This window comes from Thunnus albacares, chromosome 2 (genome assembly GCF_914725855.1).
Source record: "Thunnus albacares chromosome 2, fThuAlb1.1, whole genome shotgun sequence".
NCBI classification, from domain to species: domain Eukaryota; kingdom Metazoa; phylum Chordata; class Actinopteri; order Scombriformes; family Scombridae; genus Thunnus; species Thunnus albacares.
The window spans coordinates 24656983-24676080 of NC_058107.1; the positions used below are offsets into that span (position 1 = coordinate 24656983).

Sequence of the window (19098 nt, forward strand, 5' to 3'; positions counted from 1 at the left end):
GTCACTCTTTTGCACACATCCCATACCGTTTGCAAAAATGTAGTGTATAGGCATATTGCAGACTGCAAGATGGGAGTCAGAGGAAATCAAATCTTATCCAAAGCTTACTGATTAAATCAGGCAGCTGGCAGATCCTGTGCTATATAGAGTGTTATACAGGGATTTAATTGATCCCATAACAAGTTGGCAGATTGATGTTATATTCATATCTTCACCATATTAAAGTTTGTGTTTTTCATTTCTAGAATTTGAAGTGAAATTATAAGGAGTCTCTTAGGATATGAGCTGCGTTCAACGATGCCAGGATGGCTGGCACCCTTTCATCATAATACGACATTGCGGATCAGTGTTTAGGACTCCCGCCTCACAGACAGAAGGTCCAGGGTTTAAACCTTGGCACTGTTGTTTTTTTTTTCTGTCAAGCATTTGCATGGATCTCCTTGTCTCCTTGTATTTCTCTCTCCTTGCTTTGTGTGTATTAAGTTTCAAATCAATTTATTAAAGTGGCATCAAGTGGAAATTGCATTAACTAGACAGAGAGGCAAAGCTTGAAAAATGTGTTTTACTGTTATTTGGCGACTCACGCTTCAGTTCAGTTAGGGTAAATGTGAGAGATGTCTTCCTAATTAACTGCACACATCAGTGTATGTGCTGTATGGTTATTTGTCCTGGAGCAAGATTGTATTTCTCTCACTCTCGTTTCTTTACTTCTTCTGAACATCTTTTTGGTTGGTTTGTTCACAGTGCTTTGTCAGAGGAGGAGAAGACATCATTGCGTGCTGGTCTCATCACAAACTTCAATGAGCCTGTCAATCAGGTTAGTAGGAAAACATGGGGTGTTCTATAACAAAAAAATGAATGTTTAGCATTATATACAGGTTCAATGAAACTCACTGATTTGGGCAGTTTTTAAAAGTTTGGTACACAAAACATATATCACATGTATGCACAAGGAAATTAACTTGAATCATCATACCAGCATTTTTGCATACCAGTGTTTTTTTTCCATTTTATGCACAATTAACATTACTTTTTTAAACTTATTTCTTTTTTTTTGCTGTAGTGTACTCACTTCACTACAGTATGAAAATCTATGGTATGGTTATCCATCATAATACATAGCGCTGCAATATATGGTTTGTAGTGATGAAGTGGTTTAAAGCCAGAGAAGAACTAAGAGCGAATGAAATTTGTGTCATACTTAATTTCCACACATACTTAGTGTTTTATTCAATTTCAAATCACTTGATGGCATCAAACTGTTGTGGTTTTCAGATGGCATCAAGAATTAGCTTGATCAGACCAGCTGTTCCATTTGAACAAACAGACTTGATCACAGACCAAATGGTGGGAACTTCAATTGGTAGACTTTTATTCTTGTTTTTAGGTGATTAAAAATGCAACAATACAGGCAAAAATCACTGTAAACTGTCTGGGCCCATTGGAAGACTATGGTGATTATGGTAATGAAGAGTTTAAATATGTTCTAAAATGCAATATAAAAGCTCTAGCAGTAAACATAAGTAAATTCCGACTAAGAAAGTTAGAGAAGTGCAAACAGGGACTTTATTTGAGGGTCCATAAGTTTGACAAACCATGCTTTTTACAGTTCTTGGGGGAACGCTGAAAGAAGCAAATAATTCAGAAAGCAAGCAGTGTGTAATACGTCTGTCTGACGGGACATGGAAGTTGGCCCTGAATGCTGGCCATCCATCCTGGTTTCTACAGCTTACATATCCCTGAGGGACAGCTCTCCAACATCAGGACTGATAGGGTCCGTATGGCAAGCAGTGAATGCCATTTAAACACCATATGTCTCACCAGTCACAGTCTCTCTTTGTCAAACTCCAGAAGGGCTTGTGTGTGTTTTTGCACGTGACTGTGGGTGTTCCAGTGTTGTTTGGGCAGTTTACATGTAGAAGTTATATAATCCTGGTAAATTTTCTGACCTCAGTTAGCTTTCTTTGAAAAGTAATGACTTAATGATACATGAAAGTTAAATTTGCATGCATGCTGTTTATTTACCACTTGGTTGAATTATATTGCTAAAGTTGATAAGTGTGCAGATAAGTTTTTTTATCAAAGCATGCTGTAGACATTACACTAAATAAATGACTGAGTTTGGTACTGATTGTGTGTTATATAGTAAAACAACAATCAGGTCAGAAGAGCAAAAAGTGGGCAACTTGCCAATTCACTGCTTTAATATTTGTTATATAAATTTAAACATGGACTAAAGTTATGCGTTTGGGAATCAAAGATGAAACTGCCATCACTGAAAATATTTGGTCAGATCAAACATGTCATGTAATTAAAACAGCACCTCACCGGAACAGTTTCAACAAAAACTGAACAATATAACCTTCATGAGATTTATTGCACGGCTTTCATATTACACTACATTATTTTATAAATGATCATCACAACATATATAAATAAACAACACCTGCTGACATAATAAGATGTTTATGTTAATATATTTACTACGGAACTGTGAAAAGGTAATTACAGAGAGAATGTGTGTATCACAGCTGTAATATCAAACTCAGCGTACGCTCATCATGTGAAAAAAAGTCTGGACAATTGACCTACTTTCGTGTTGTGTCAAGAAATATTTTGACACTTGATTAGTGCTTTCAGTTCAGCAAAAGTGAAGGTGTGATAATGTCATGTGACACACAGTTCAGACATAATATCATCCCAATGCAAAGCCTGCACTTGTAGAAGCACTGTGAATATCAGTTTAATCTGTGTGACTGATATCTGTAACAGGGGAGGGATATGGGATACATTATAGTTATATAATAGGATAGTTTAATATTTCATGCCCCATTTGTCCACATCATTCATTTCAAATTACTGTACTATATTTATGAGTGATTAAGATGTTCTATATGATTCTCATCATGTTGTTTTGGCATGACCATCTCGTGCTGTATTTATGTTTTTCCTCTGGTCATTCTTTTTTCGTCTCTTGTTTTCCAACAGATAGCGACCCAGATCGCAGTACTGATAGCCAAGGTAGCCCGTCTGGATTGCCCCAGGCAATGGCCAGAGCTCATCCCCATTCTGCTCGAGTCCGTGAAGGGTCAGGATGGCCTGCAGCAGCACAGAGCGCTGCTAACTTTCTATCATGTCACCAAAACCCTAGCGTCCAAGCGTCTGGCGCAGGACAGGCGGCTTTTCCAGGATGTAAGTCTACACTTTCAATGATTTGTTTTATCATTACTCTCAGCTCAACATCTTAACAGCCTTATTTTTCGTCTCTTTGCTTCTCATTCTTGGTTGTATACTATCCTTCTCTGGCTTTTTGTTTTTAACACATGAAGCAGTACTTAATCACAACAGAATACCAGGTCACTGTAGGTTGTCAAGTAAAGAAAAATAAAACTTTTACTCTGTCTACTGAACTTTGCTACTTTTGTAGTTTGATTTCTTTCTTTTCTTGTGTTCTGCTCTCTGACTTTGTCATGTTTATTTGTCTATTACTCCCATTTTTCTTTCAAACTTTTAATTTGAATAGGTGAATAGTACAACTATCTTGCAGTTTTTGCACTCTCATATTTTGCCTGTAGGAGATGCTGTTTAGCTGCTTTATGAGACATTTCGACTACAACATTCTCTGTGCAAGTGTCTGTTTCCATGCATGACTCGAGCATGATTGATGCGTTTGGGAATAGATTTGTCTGTGTGTGTGGTTGTGTTACGGGGAAGGTTGTGCAACTCAGTGTTTCTTTCAAAGAGGCTGTGAATCAGAGCAAATCCTCATTTTTCACCATCCATGGTTTTAAAGAACATAAGACTTGGGCAGAAAGATAGTCGTTAAGAGAAGGGGTTTAAGGGAATGAGATGATCAAACAGACTAACAGAGAGAAGACAGGGACCAACGGAGGGAGAAAGAGATTGAAGGCGCCAGTATCCTCCATTAGAACCGCTTGTTGGTCGGTCGAACTGCTTCGGAAAATGCCCTGCCCCCCCACACTTTCCCGATGTTGGAATTGGAATTTCTGTAACTTTCTATAACTTTCTGAAACCAACGATCAGACATTCGCACCCTCCTCATGCAGTGATTGGTCAGGCGTGGAGGTGAGAAAGTAAGCAGGGCTTAAACTTCTTTCTCAAGCTCTCTCCTTTCATTCGTTACACAGCTATTTCTGGCATTTTTTTTGTGTGTGCAACCCAGTACAACCCTACGAATGCCTTCCAGAGGAGACGGTCTGAAAGTGTGCACTGTTATCCCCATATGTAAAATGTATCGTGTATCATCTCTCTGCGCCCATTATTTCACCCTGCCTTCGAGTGCGGCTTTTTGGAACAACTATAAATATTTTGCCTATTGAAGTTGTCAGACAACATGTACAAAGTTGTTCTTTTTACTAGCATAACCCAACCCTGACGGAGACAGACCACTGCATGTCAGAGGCAGTGACTGAGATCAAATAGTTGGATATCGTGCAGAGGCATGCTCTATGCCAAAATGTGTGCCCTTAGGCAAAATGAGGAACAAAGACAGCCAGAGCCCCATTTAACTGCAGATTTTAAATGATTCACTGATGACTTTGACACTAAATGGCCCATGCGGTGCTCCCCCTTCTCACGAAATAGTTGGGTCGGAGGCCAATATGTGTGCGCACACACCAGAGATTGTGAAATAGTGACATGACACAGGATAATGCAACACTCAGCTCCTTAGTCAGTATTTGCTTTATGTGTAGTCAGAATATAAGATGAGTGACCTTTTTTATATGACCTCAGTTTATGAGGTGTGAATGTTTAATGTTAGTTATTTGTATACACTGCTACACCTGTCAATACCATCCTTGTCTTGTTGGAAGGTGCTGTTCACCACTCCAAATCTCACACCTGACTGCTCAAGTGAAGGCTAAACAGTAGCAAGTGAAGCTCATGAGGACTCATGTTTTTATTACCAAAGGAAACTATGAGACTTTAAAACAAGGAGAATTGCACTTCCATGGGAGGTTTGTAGTTACTGAATAGAGCTGCGTTGATTAATCTACAAGTCGATCAACACAAAATTAATCAGCAACAATTTTGACAGTAAAATCATCGTCTTTTTTTAAGCAAAAATGCTGAAAATTTGCTGGTTGCAGCTTCTCAAATGTGAGGATTTAAAGCTTTTCTTTGTCATACATGATGGTAAACTGAATATCTTTGGTTTTTGGACCGTTGATCAGACAAAACAAGACATTTGAAGACGTCACCTTGGGCTCTAAGGAAATATAATGGGCATTTTTCACTACTTTCTGACATTTTATAGACAAAATGATTAATCAAGAAAATAATCATCAGATTAATCAATAATGACACAGCTCTACTTACAGCTCTGATTCAGAAAGAACAAAATTATAACTGGTTCACTGGTTTCCTGAATGTTACCTTTGACATTTATTAATTCACAGAAACATATAGAAACGCTTCACTTTTAACAAAGCCTGCATTGGACAGTTAAATATCTCTTCATCTTTTATGATTACACTGGATTTTTTTTCTCTCTATTTAGTTTCGACAAAATGTGTAGATAAGTACAGTTACATGAGCGTGTGGGTGTTTGAGCCCATCTCCTTGACTAAGTCCCAGCAGTCGGTTCCACATGTTGACTGCATCTCAGGAGATGATGCACTGACAGCAGTATATAAACTAGCTCTTTGTTTTACTGGTCATCTTGCTGAGGCTTGTTCTGGGAACTCTAACACTTCACCAGATACACAGCTAGACAGATGGTGAGAGAAAGAAGGGGAGATAAATAGGCAGGGTGTGGGCGAACGTGAGGAAAAAAGGAATGATTGAAGAAACCAAGGGCTGCTGGTGACAGGAGGAGGGATCACATTAGAAGAAGTTATGGAGTAATAAAGAAAATGGTGAGGCTGAATTCAAGGAGGATCAAACTGGGTCACTTTTAGAAGCATTATGTTGAGAAAGTGAGCAGGAGAGGACTGGGTGAAGGAGATTGCCTGCTGCCTTTTTAAAAATAACAGTGTTGGATTAAAAAAATAAAAATGTAATTGACACTACAAATTTGCAGAGAATCATAATATTCTTTTCTGCTCCTTATATGATAGAAAAGTAGAGGGACTAAAGCGACGGGTGAATAATAAGCACAGAAAACATTCATTTTGAAAACAGAGCAGGCACCCCAAGTTGTGAGTACTTAATAGGCCATGTCTGAATGGGAATGGATCTTAATTCAGTTGTACAGTTGAAAATGATATTGTTGAGTAATAGATTCTTGTTGCCACCAAACAGGATGATAATGCATTCACAATCTTGCAGTTTAACAGTGGATGATATTGCCCTGAGCAATAACACGGAGATGACATATCAAGATGGATATAGCTCAAAGACATGCATATCAAAATGGGTGTAAACACATGTGTCGAGCCTGATCCCACCAGGCTGGTAGATGTCAGTTGCTTTCATTCATCTAGTGTACAAACTGTATATCCAGAGATTCCCAGAGGCCAGTGGGGTTGTATGTGTGGCAGATGTACTGTAATGCTCAAACACCCACATAGGCTGTGTGTTACTTTACTGAATTAAACAGCATAGGAACTTCTTTAAAATCACACTGAGATGTAACATAGACCTCCGACTTCTTTGTGTTGTTCTCTTCACTTCCCTATATGGTAAACTGTACATAGATTACGTGAAATTGCATTCTTTTATCATAGTGGTTCGTTATGGTGGTAATAGATTGTAGAATGTTTTCTCCTTAAAAGGCAATATTTCATTAAATGGAAATTGCTATTTCTGAAAAAAATGAAAGTTTTAGTGGTGCTTTGTGGTGCATTGTTTTACAGGAGCATTTCTTGTCATAAAGGCATATCATCGACACTATGTTTTCCTTGTTTGCCTTTTGCGACTCTCAAATATGCGGTAAGTTGAGAGAGGAATGGGACAGGTGATAACCAGCATCTTGTTTTGTGCTTTTGAATAGCAATAGAGAGGCAATATCCCACAGGATTGGCTTTCATAAACGAATTGTCAAACAAAATGAACTGCACTTTCCTTTAGATGGCTTTTGTTTGTGAGTTCTCCCTGCTGGAATGGAGAATCAGCTTGCAGATGGAGGAAATGAAATGGTTTGCTTTTATTGAAATTTGCCTCTATTGTCTCTTTCTGCAGTTGTGAAAAGGAGCAGAGACACAATGCACACATTTGCACATACACACATGATTTGCAACTGAAAAAGCTTCATGCACATGCGTACACACATGTACATCAGAAAAACGGTTGATTCTCGGATGCGTTGGAATCCTTTCTTGAATGATTCAACAACAATTGACAAAACTATAATTGAAATTCAGATTGTTCCCCAATTGCTGGCTGGTGACTAGTCAACTGTTTCTGTCTGGCCGGATTCTTATTTGTACTGTGATGCAAAAAAATTGGAAATTGGAGAGTTAATTGACAAAGTTTTTGTTTTCAGGAGAGTGGAGTGAAGCTGTCAGTCTACTGTTATGAGTAGCATGTTAAAGTGTTGAGGGCTACTTTTTCAGGTGTTGCAAGCTGTGCCTTCAGCTCTTGTTGTGTTGTTTCATAATGCTTTTCAGTGTAGTGTGCCACCCGGGGTTAAGATGGAGTTGAAAACCCTTACCTTCAGCCATGCAGTCTTTTTCATTTGTTAGGAAAACACTATTGTGTGATTGTCTGTTTTGTGCTCAGCGGCAAACATTGCAGGTGTGATTGAGAGAGAAATAAATCACACACTTTCATCAAGTCCCCTTATGACAATTTTATGACATTGACCTTTGACCGACCCTGTGTGAGTGTGTGTAGGAGAGGCGTTTAAAAATTCTTATTCTCCATTCTCCACATCTTCCCACCATTTTTGAAGGTCAAGGTCAAAGTCGTAAAACTGTCACAAGGGGATTCAATGGAAGCGTGTGATTATTATGTTTCTGTCGAAAATTGTCAAAAGCATGATTGTGGCACAATTGTTGGTTCTTTGCTCTTGTAAATGTTATAATAAAAGAAAGGATTATAGTTTAAATAAGACTTATTTACTGGGATGATGGTTAAGATATTGTAGATGTAAAATGTACTTGAATACTAGAACAATGTAGTTTTAGAAGTAATTTCAAGGAACTTGTGTGGGTGGAGCTTTAATTACAGTCACCAGTTGGAGGATGACTGTAATTTTTCATGGCCCCTGTATTTCACAGTATAATCACTGTGTCACTTATGTAACATATTTATTTTCTTGGGCTATATATAAACTTGTGTTTAGTCTGCAAGCGTGAAAGACTGGCAGTGTCTTTGTGGTGTGAGAGAAGCATTATGGAGGTCAAAACTACTTCAGAAATTGGTCATAACGATTACACAGGCTTGGTCTTAAAGGTACCCTTTGTTCTTACAGCTGTTGCCATTGTTTTATGAGGTAGCAGATGCGTTCAACATTTAAATCTTGTTGTCTTGTACAAATAAATGCACAAGTCGCAAATGAGGCATAACGAGCTGAACAGCAGGGGGATGATAAATCTGAAAGTGGCACCATAGCACACCTGGTGACTGATTACCTCATCACCTCAGATGGTGGTTGGCATACAAACACAACTTAGTAGGTCCCATAGCATTTGGAAAATGTTTTATACTGACCATCCGTCTGTCATTTTCAGGTACAGTTTATCTAGTTGTGCAGTCAGACCTGCTTTTGGCCATGTAGAGTACTGTTAAAATGTCCTTTGATCCCATAGAAAAGCCTTAAGACAGATGCATATCCTCAAACAATACCTGATTTCCTGAAAACGGAGAAACAAAAGTGATAAAGTCAAAAGAAGACTTTGAGATTGTTTCCTTAATTTGGGTCATCACTTTTAGGTTACATGCATTGGATTAGTCTCTGAGGAACGGCAAACTCTAGAGTAATCTCCCCTAAGAGGAAACTTGCTGGTCTTGCAGTTTTATGTAAAGAATCTAACAAAGTCTATGCTGTGCTGTCAAAGTAGGGATTTCTCGTTCCGCAGGTATATGTTAACAACCTAACTATTGATTTTTCAGATTTTCCCCACCTAACACTTCAGCGTTGCCCACATTGGAAGCGACACATAGTTCTTGTGTCAATGAGTTCAGCTTCTTTTTTTTTCTTTTTGAGATGTATAATCATTGAATCTTTTTGGGTATTTACCTTAATCGAGAAGCAAGAATCTCTTTAAACCATGATATTTCACAGTGTAACAATATCTGATGTGTAGTTTTCCTTCAGCAGCAGCGTACTGAAATGCTCTAATATTGAACCACTATGTTTGAATAGTCACTGAGATGTAATGTTTATGAAAACACCCACCGAAGCATAATACAAAGCTCATTATTGTGCTATGGCAGATTTATTATTTTTCTGCGCTACTGTGCTAGACTACACACTGAACACTTGATTGGACAGGGGGCACTTTTCTCTACCTATGATGATCTTGTTTTGTCTCTATGAGAGGATGCCTTCATAACTAAGAAAGTAATTGGTTCGCGCTCAAATAATGTTATGGCAGAGAATGTAATAGAAAGTTCATTTAGAGCTGTGACTCAGAGGTCCTTCTTTGCTCTGTGTATGTTTGTCTTATGTGAGTTTATTATGTGGAAGCACGCTCATATTTGTGTAGATATCAGTAACTAACTTTGACTCTGTGATGTCCATAGGTGCAATTTACATGTAAATATAATGTGCAGATATATTTTTGATTAATTTCATGTGCTCACTAGAATGGCCTTTTGTTGAAACCGATAACTGATCCAGAATAAATTTATCTGACTGTGACTGACTGTACTGTTTGTGTGTGTGTGTGTGTCGGCAGCTTGCGTCAGGCATTTACAGCTTCGCATGCTCCCTGTGGAGCCACCACACCGACTGCTTCCTCCAGCAGATCTGTGCCACAGATGAGGCGGCAGCGCTCAGCTCACTGGAGAGGACACTGCTCTCTCTTAAAGGTAGCAAAATATGCATCACTCACATTCATTGTGCGCACACACAGACGCATATATACTTTCATAACTGCAGTCTCATGTAATCATATCATGTAAATAAATATGATTTGTATCACTTGATTCCACCTGTTGACACAAACTCTATCAGGCAGAGAAGTTGTACACTTGTGAAAATATTAGTATGTGCTGCTACTTTGTGAAACACCAATTAAATGGAGTTTGCTATATGGTGAAATTACAATTAGTGACAATCCTGCATACTTATTTTTTCTCTCTCTGCCCTTCTCAGTGCTTCGTAAGTTGACAGTCCATGGATTCCAAGAGCCACAACAGAATATGGAAGTGATGGTGAGTCTGAGGAAAATCAGCTAGTAGATAAAATTTATTTTTGCTTTGGCTGCTATAGAGACTCTCATTTTAAGGAAAAAGCTGATATTTTTCTGTTGGTGTTTTGAGCTGAAAATGACTCCAATCACAGTGTGCAAAATGTGGATGGCCGCGGTGATTGAAAGGGCCTTAAGTCATGTCTCGGTTCAAAGAGTCAAGAGTTCTGTGTGAGCTCTTCTTCCACTTTCAGGGTGAAGAAAGTCCAAATCCATGAAACTGAATTCAATTTAGTCAAAATCTGGTTTTAAAAAAATCTCTAGCATCTGTCAGGGTAGGGTTTTGGTTCCCCCATGGCTCAGAGATAATGAAATCAGTCGCACAAAATGTCCTGGTCCTTTGAACTCGAGCTGCAGATTCTAGCTACTTCCTGTTTTGCCAATCAAGGTTTGGTGAAAGAATAGCAGTAACTTTAGAGAATAATGGAAAGAATGATAGCCTACAGTGACTATGTAATTTCATAGACATTTAAAAAGAGGTAACATTTATTTTTACACTCAAATTTTAAAAAAACTACTCAAAGATTCCCACTCTTAACAGTCCTGAGAAAAAAAACTAGTGAGGTCTCTGACTTCATTCAGAGAAATATAATATTGCTGTCCATATCATCACAAATATTGGAGAGCCATTGGTAGGATGATGTTATTGTGTGGGTTTTACACTTGTGTCAAATAGAGATTTCATTAGTGCAGAAGTAATCACTCACTTTATTGATTAGTATTAGTAATAATAGATGGTTACGGCTTAAAATTTGGAGTTTGCTTGCTTTTTTTCAGTTTCTCTTCATCATATATTGAATACTTGTTTGTATTTTTGACCACGGTGAGAAAATATTTTATAAAATATAAAGAGAGATTGTGGCAGCATCGCTTGGTATAACTTCATATTATTTCATTTCCTGCCAAAAGCTGCCAGGAAATTAAAAAACTGCCAAAAGGACATTCAATTTATCTTTTGGCTACAAGTAGCCTTGAGATACAGTATATACACGCATAGAAGGTCACCATGTCGTTAATATCATGGGCCTGCTCAGTCACTTTGTATTGTGCTTTCTCTGTCTGTCTTTCTATTGTAGTGTTTCCAATTTTTTTCTTCTACTGGTTCATTTGTTGTTTTTTTTTCTCTCTTTCTCTCTCTCTTTCAACCGGGGGGTGCCAAGGACATTTTATGACAGAAATAATTCTGTTGAATTTTCTATTATAGCACTAATGAGACAACTTTTAGCTTACAGGCTGAAGGTTGTGTAATGGCTGAAATACTCACATTGAGTGTGTCCATGCGCACGTGCACATGCATGTACCAAACACACACATACTGAAGTTATCTGCGTCTGGGTAATACTGATGAAGCAATCATGAGCGATTCAACTGCAGAAATGTCAAAGAGATTAAACTTTATCTCACCCTCTCCTCATCTGCTTCTTTTCAGGGTTTCCTGAATGCAGTGTTTGAAAGGCTAAAACAGTTCTTGGAATGCTGTGAGTACTTGTCTTCCTTCTCTGTCATGAGTCTCTAATTCTGGGCTTCTCCTTTCAGTAAGGAACTCAGTTACTGGTGCTTGATCTAATGCATGAAGAAGGCACCTACTTAAAATTCAAAGGTACTTTTATGATATCAAAAGTCTAGGCATCTCATAATGGCATAGCATAATGAGGGTGTCAAATTGATAGTTCTAGCAAAGTCATCACAAGGGGCATTGTTTCTTCTCCAAACAAAACAGAGAAAACAAAGGACCTCCAAGACCAACTTGTGCTCACTGTGCCATTATAGCGTAATGAGGGTGTCAAATTAATAGTTCTGGCAAATCATCACAAGGGGCATCTTTTCTTCTCTAAACAAAACAGAGAAAACAGAGGACCTCTAAGACCAACTTGTTCTCACTGTACCATTATTTAAAATAAGTCTGAATCTTAATCTGTAGGTATGAAAATCTCTGTATTTGTCGGCTCTTGAAAATGTAGGTTAAAGCCACCATCAAATGCATCTTCCTGGAAAATCTTTGATGGTGACCTCACACTGCACTAGTTGGTGTGACCATAAAATCTAAGCAATAAAGTTATGAGAAATTATTAAGTAATTTCACCCTTCCACCCCTCCTATCAAATCAAACAGAGTTTGCCTTCTTTCTCTAATATTCCATTTGTTGTGTTACATGTGAGAATAATCCTTCAATGTGTTGTCTCTGCTCAACATCTTGCTTTAACAGGAATAACCTTATATTTTTGTCTTGATGAATGAATGTTTTGACAGTTAATTCTGCATGGATGACATGTTTCTGCACGTGCGCTAGCAACTACATGGAAGGGTGTGAGGGAACATGGTGAACTAGGATCGAACCATATTTTACTCAGTGACAGCTTGTTTTTTTCTTTTTTTTTTTTTAAACCCTTTTGAGTGGTAACTACCCCAGCTTTATCTCACTTCAACTATGTGATGTCACCATCAGTAAGAGATAAACCTCAGACAAAACTCCATGAGCTGCAATAGCAGCAGATGCAGGTAAATCATATAATTTGAGATATCAGCCACAACTATCACTTCCAATATTTACTTGGTGATGGCAGCAGAGACAGGGTCATAGGTCCTGTCGGTATTTTGGTCTGGCAGACAGGCGAAAGGGGAGGCAGCTCACTGCTGGGCTTGGGAGAAATATCAGCTCTGCACAGCCTGATAAGGTCAGCTATATAAACTGGTGTTTTTGGGACAGTATTTGTGGTCCACTCAGATGTTTGGCTCTTCCTGTTAGATTTTTGTCCTCCAACTAAGGTCACCTGTCTGTTACTGTTTGTCACTTAATCGTTGAAACTTTTTTGCCAGACTACATATCATGTCAGAAATAGTGAATATCCTTTTGTTTCAGTGTAGCTGTGTTATGTCTTCAAGGGGAAAATTTTCTGTCTTCCTTAATTTTCTATCTTTTTATCTCTGTCATTGGATTTTACTGGGGGGAGGCTTTTGGTTCAGATCTATGACCTCTGCGGCTTTGAGACACAACATCTGCTCACATTACGAGCTGTTGTACACCTGCAAACAAGGAAATAAAGCAAGGACACAAAGTCAATAAAATGCACTGGTGTTTTGATCTACATAATCCCTTATCTGTGCAAAATCTGAAAGTAGAGACAAAGCAATTGTGGAGCCATTTGACCTTTTTAGTCGATCTAGTGTCACTTTAGATCAGTGAATGTGTATGTATTAGGGCAGAGGAAATGATGACCCTGGCAAATAATTGGAGGTATGCCAGAGACTGTTATTGTCTCGGCCGATTTCATCTATGAGGCTGATGAAGAAGTAAACTACATGGGACATCTTTATTGGCTCTAGCATCATGAGCGGTTTTATGGAGCTGAAATTTACCTCAGAGGGACTCACTCATGTTCATTTTTGGGCTCTTTTATTACTGTACTTTATTATATACACAGAAGCTTGTAATGGGTTCATGGGACTCTCACAAGGCAGCAGGGTGAAGTGGGCATTTGACCTTGAAGAAAAGTGAAAAGTTTCTTTTACTGACCTTCCTGTAATCTCGCTCCCACTTATGTTGGGTCCAGACTACACAATATTAGCCTGGTAATAACATCAGGCATGACAATCGATAGTTTATCCCGTGTAGTGTATCATAGTGGACAACAACCGATGCGGCATCTGGGCTGCTTCACAACGTCCCAACAAAAAGACTAGCATGTCAGTTTTTTTTTTTTTACCTTCTCTCACTGAGTACAACCTCCACAACTTGTTCCATGACGTTGACCAATAGGTGCGCAGAACGCTCTTCCAAGCTGAACTGTAAGCATGCCAAAGTGAAAGAGGAATGATGATGATGTTGCTAGGTGGAACTGTGAAACAGAGGAAAAGGTTCATGGTGCTATGGCAACCAGACAGCCAATATCATACACACCACTTCAGACACCATTTTTTGTTTACATTCTTGTTCCTGGAAGTCGGTCTCTGGCACCTTCTTCAATTGTCATCACACAGGTCGTGAAAGACGGCAAGCTTTGATTGGTCTGGTACCAACGTGTGGTCTGTCGTTTTTCTTGGCCAAGCCACAGCAAGAATTTATGACACTATAATCTCCTAATTTGACAGTGACATCTTATCAGACAAAAATTATGTGCAGTTTGAACCCGGCATTAATCACACTTTTACACAAGGTTGGTCATTTTGATTGATTGAACTGAATAGCAAAGATCAGACCCCAGTTAATAAAAGATTCTCATTTAACGTCCTTTGTCATGCTGAAAAGTTTTCTCTGAATTAATTGTGACTCAGTTTAAAATCTCATTAACAATTGATGCAGTTGTTATATATGTTGGCTTTGTGCAGTGAACCTTTTTAGAATTTCAACACAACATGCTATAGTGCTGCCAGCGTGTCAGCATTAACGTTGTTAACATGCTACTATCACATTTGACAGTCCACCCCTCATTTTCTTTAATGAGTTTCAATGGGGCCAAACATATTTACTCCTCTAAGGCATAATATTTTATTTGTATATTCATGCTTTTATTACTATTAATTGAAATCTATTGGATGTAAAAGCAAAAAATGTTGTCATTCTACTTGTCTATGACCATAGAAAGAACGCTATAACCATGTTTAAGTCAGGATCTACTTTTAGGGTCAAGACATGATTATTATTATGTGCAGTGTCATCTTGGATATAAATATTTTTTTATATGATGGTTGGAAAAAATAATGTAGTAATCTCATTACTCATTAGCATACTTTTGCTGTCTACTAAATCACATTATCGTCAAGCTGAATTAGTTGGATTTAAATGTAATAACTATGGACCATCTCTATATTGGCTAATTATGATAATAGCCCAAGGAAACAAAAATCAGTATAATACAAAAATACACACAATGAACTGTGATGCTGTATTTTATCAAGTATCATGCTGCTGTTAAGTGACATTGCTGTGTGATTGTGTTTCAGGTCGGCAAGTTGGTCCAGATAGCACATGCAGAGAAAAACTGGAGAAGACGATCATTCTGTACACTAAAGTTGTGAGTTGTGAGACGCCATGTGGTGCGATGATAATAAATGACAAATGTCTGCTTTTTAAAATAATAAATATGTTGTAGATATTGGTGTACAGTTATAGAATCTAACAAATTTTCATCTTTCTCATTTCCACTTTCCCCATGTCTCTCCTCTTTTGTATTCCTCTCCTGTCTATGCAGTTGTTAGATTTCCTAGAGTACCATCCGTGTGCATTTATACCCCTTATCCAGCGTTCCCTGGAATTTGCTGTCAGCTACGTGTTCACACCTGCTGGGGAGGGAGTGACCTTTGAACGCTTCATTGTCCAGTGCATGAACCTCATCAAGATGATCGTTAAGAATGATGCCTACAAACCTGCCAAGAACATAGATGGTAGGATATGAGGGCTTGGATGAGAAAGGATTAAGGGAGTTGGAGAGTAAAGGAAGCATGAAGTGATAAGAGTTAACATAAGAAAATAAAAAAGTAAGGAAGTAATAAGAATTGCAGACATGGATGAGAAAGAAGATTGAAAGGAAATCTGAATTGAAGGTCTGTGATTCAGAGGCCAACAAAAAATGCCACTAGCTTTTCAAAGCAGATCATTGACAGTGTTTTGAAAAGCATAACACAGTTATACCATCAGCTTCATTGTATGTCACTATGGCTCATGTTTATTTCAATCTATCAGAGGCCTCCAGTGCTTCATTAGCACACTGCTCAGCCTTTGTTCTGGCAACTATTATGGTCTTTGGTGTGCCTTTTATTGTGTGCCTCTTTTTCCTAAGTAATTGCTAGTTGGTAGTGGTTCTTGTGTTAATGCCTTTGTTTCTTCCCAGTGTATTAGTATGCTCTGACATCGGTCTCACTCTGAGTCGAGTCCGTTTGCTTATATTCCTCGTTCTAGATACACCAGTATTTCGAGTAGCAAGGTTACATAGCTCAAGAGCAAGTTAAGCCTTGACTGACACAGCTCAGTGCAGAGCAGCCATCTGACTTATTTATTAGGCTCATGCTGTCAGTCAGATAGACAGACAGTAAGTGTCTGAGAGTAATACAACAGGGCCCTTTGCACTGAACCAGTAATGACATGGGGGTCGGGGCCACAGGTAAAGTGAAGGTTTTACCACCGGAAAAAACTAGTAATCTGTCCGGTTGGGTATTGGCTCAGAATTAACTGCTTTTGCCTTACCTGAATATTCCTCCTAAAATGCTTGATGCACTTTGGCTGTTAAAATAAACATTCCTCACTTTTTTTCATAACAAATTGGAGTAAAATAGTTTCATTTTAAAGTTGGTAAGGAGACTAGAGAAGATGACTCACACCAGATGATTAGTTAAACTACTCCTTTTGCTATCTTGATCACCATTACTCTTCTCTTCTTCCCAGGCCTCCATCAGCCAGTTTAGTTTTTGTTTGCACGCATCACACACCACACTCATCCACACATACTGTAATCACTACTGACCTAGCTGAGTAACATTACATTATTTTATCTTAAGTTGACAAGAAATGTTACTTTATTCATGTGTGATTCCCTTTTTTGTCACTGACTGAGCCAGTTTTTGGCACTATATACAGTATGCTCCAACATAAGGCAGTTTTAATGCACACATGGATGAAGTGTTCTAAAACATGGTGCTAAGATTTAGAGAAATCTGCAATGTGTGTACATTAGATAGAGGGTGATAACAAATTGATATTGGACCAGGCTTTATATAACTTCAAATAAGTTTTCATTGAGCTTTTTCCCTGCCTCTTATGGATTTATGGGTTTTCACAAGAAAATAGGATTTAATTCAGTCTAACACAAGTCTAAAAACGAAGACACTGGGCAGACTAAGTGGCTTAGGGACTTTGAACATGGTAAAATGGCCATTATACCTACTTTTATCTTTAGAAATCCTATATAACTAATGTACTTTGTGCTGATTGATCATTTTGGTATTACTCTGAATTCCACCATAAATTAGATTTAAAGCTGAGGAGCACAGAGAAGTACAAATAGAAGACTGCACTGTGGTGTTGTATGAACTGTATTCGACTCGGCGTTTGACAGATTAATAGTAAATCAAAATGTCATTCCTTCTTAGTCTTTCTTTTTCTTTATTTCACTGTCACTCCTCTCTTCCTACATCTCCCTTCTTCCAGACAGTAAACCAGAGAGTCTTGAGGCCCACAAGATCAAGACAGCATTCTTCACACACCCCACGCTGACTGAGATCGGACGCCGGCTGGTCTCACACTACTTCCTTCTCACAGAGGAAGAGCTGGCAATGTGGGAAGAGGACCCTGAGAGCTTTGGTAAATAGCACATCCCCAGATACACAGGCTGAATCCAAATGTCCAGACTTATCTGAACTCACGGACTGACAGACTTAACAGGCATGTTCTCAGGAAGTCCAGAGCAGTGAGGGTTAGCCAGTTCTACAGTTCATGAAGTCAGCAATATGGCTTTTGGTGCAGACTTCACCAGAGTTCATTGTTTATTTTATTGATGCACTGACGTAGTGGTGATGCTGTATTGACGCAGTAAGGTGAGGCACTGAACATAAAAATATCAGACCATATAATTTCTTGAATTGTGTTATCTGCAGACAAAAATAAAACATTATCAGTGTTATTGTGCTGTTGTAATGGAGTATTACGGTATGCATTTATCTCAGAGATTTATCTCAAGCAGCAACACTCCACACAACTGCACTTTTTAATAAATTGCTTATGCGGATTCCTCTTAGAAAAATGCTCAACGAGATAGATTACAGGGAAAAGATTTTAGTGATGGTTATTGCTATGGCAGCCGGTGAGAACTCATCCCTCTCAGTAACAGATTTTATTTTCCTTGCAGCCCAGTGCCCTCTCAGACGTGATGTAATGACACTGACCACTCAGACACAACTCTGTGTAAACGACCGAGCCAAGAGCCCCGTGCACAAATTCAGCATGTTGACATTTTGATTCAGGTCCTTTTAAAAATACTTCTGCTCAGACAAGATGGAAAAGTGTTCCGGTTGTGTAGCCTCAGCTATAATCTCCAGACGAGCATTTCCTAATGGATAACCTTTTGTCATATAAGAATATAGTGTGGGCCCCTTTCCCTTGATCATGCTCTCTGTAGGACACCAATAGTCAGCTCTGACATTGTTGTCTTCTCTTGTCTTGTCTTCTCTTCTCTTGTCTTGTCGTCTTTTGTCTTGTCTTCTCTTCTCTAGCTGTCGAGGAAACAGGTGGTGACTCTTGGAAATACAGTCTACGGGTAAGTAAAAACACAGTCGCACAAACACACAAAGGAATAAACCTGTTATATCTTCATCTGAGAGGTGGGGAAACACAAACTCCACAAGCTGTCCTCCATATCTATGTTGAAGAGGCACCACTCCCTGATCATATTAACATACCTCTGTGTAATAACTATGAGCAAAATAACACACACACTGTCATATCCACTGTTCTTGTGTATATATGTGGCAAATGGTGATGGGTGGTTATAACACAACAGACTTGCTATCATAAAGAAGAAAAACTCAACCTTTCCCACATAATATCATTGCAATAACTACACCATGGGCCTTTGACAGCATCTAAGAAAAGTGAGAGGAAAGTTGTTTAAAAAACTCTTTCCCCTTTGTATAAAAGAGGATAAAACTGTGCGAGGTTGCCTGGACTAAAGTGGGGAAAAAAACAACAGAAGTTGATTTTTAAGTCTGTCCTTGAAACCATAAAAACGTAGATTAAAAGAACCATAACATCAGAAGATTCTATTTCAGTGGGACTGGTGTGAAACATATT

At 38.6% G+C, this 19098-nt stretch overlaps 1 protein-coding gene across 1 annotated transcript in view; it reads left to right on the top strand.

Annotated features, from left to right (window-relative positions):
* Positions 1 to 19098, top strand: part of ipo11 (importin 11) — a 126046-nt gene that overhangs the window by 12885 nt on the left and 94063 nt on the right. Inside the window, exons 4-12 of the mRNA XM_044374512.1 lie at positions 745 to 817; positions 2989 to 3192; positions 9807 to 9939; positions 10226 to 10284; positions 11749 to 11797; positions 15261 to 15331; positions 15509 to 15701; positions 17461 to 17613; positions 18522 to 18565. Of these exons, the coding sequence (XP_044230447.1) occupies positions 745 to 817; positions 2989 to 3192; positions 9807 to 9939; positions 10226 to 10284; positions 11749 to 11797; positions 15261 to 15331; positions 15509 to 15701; positions 17461 to 17613; positions 18522 to 18565 (979 nt within the window). The remainder of the gene's footprint in view (positions 1 to 744; positions 818 to 2988; positions 3193 to 9806; positions 9940 to 10225; positions 10285 to 11748; positions 11798 to 15260; positions 15332 to 15508; positions 15702 to 17460; positions 17614 to 18521; positions 18566 to 19098) is intronic.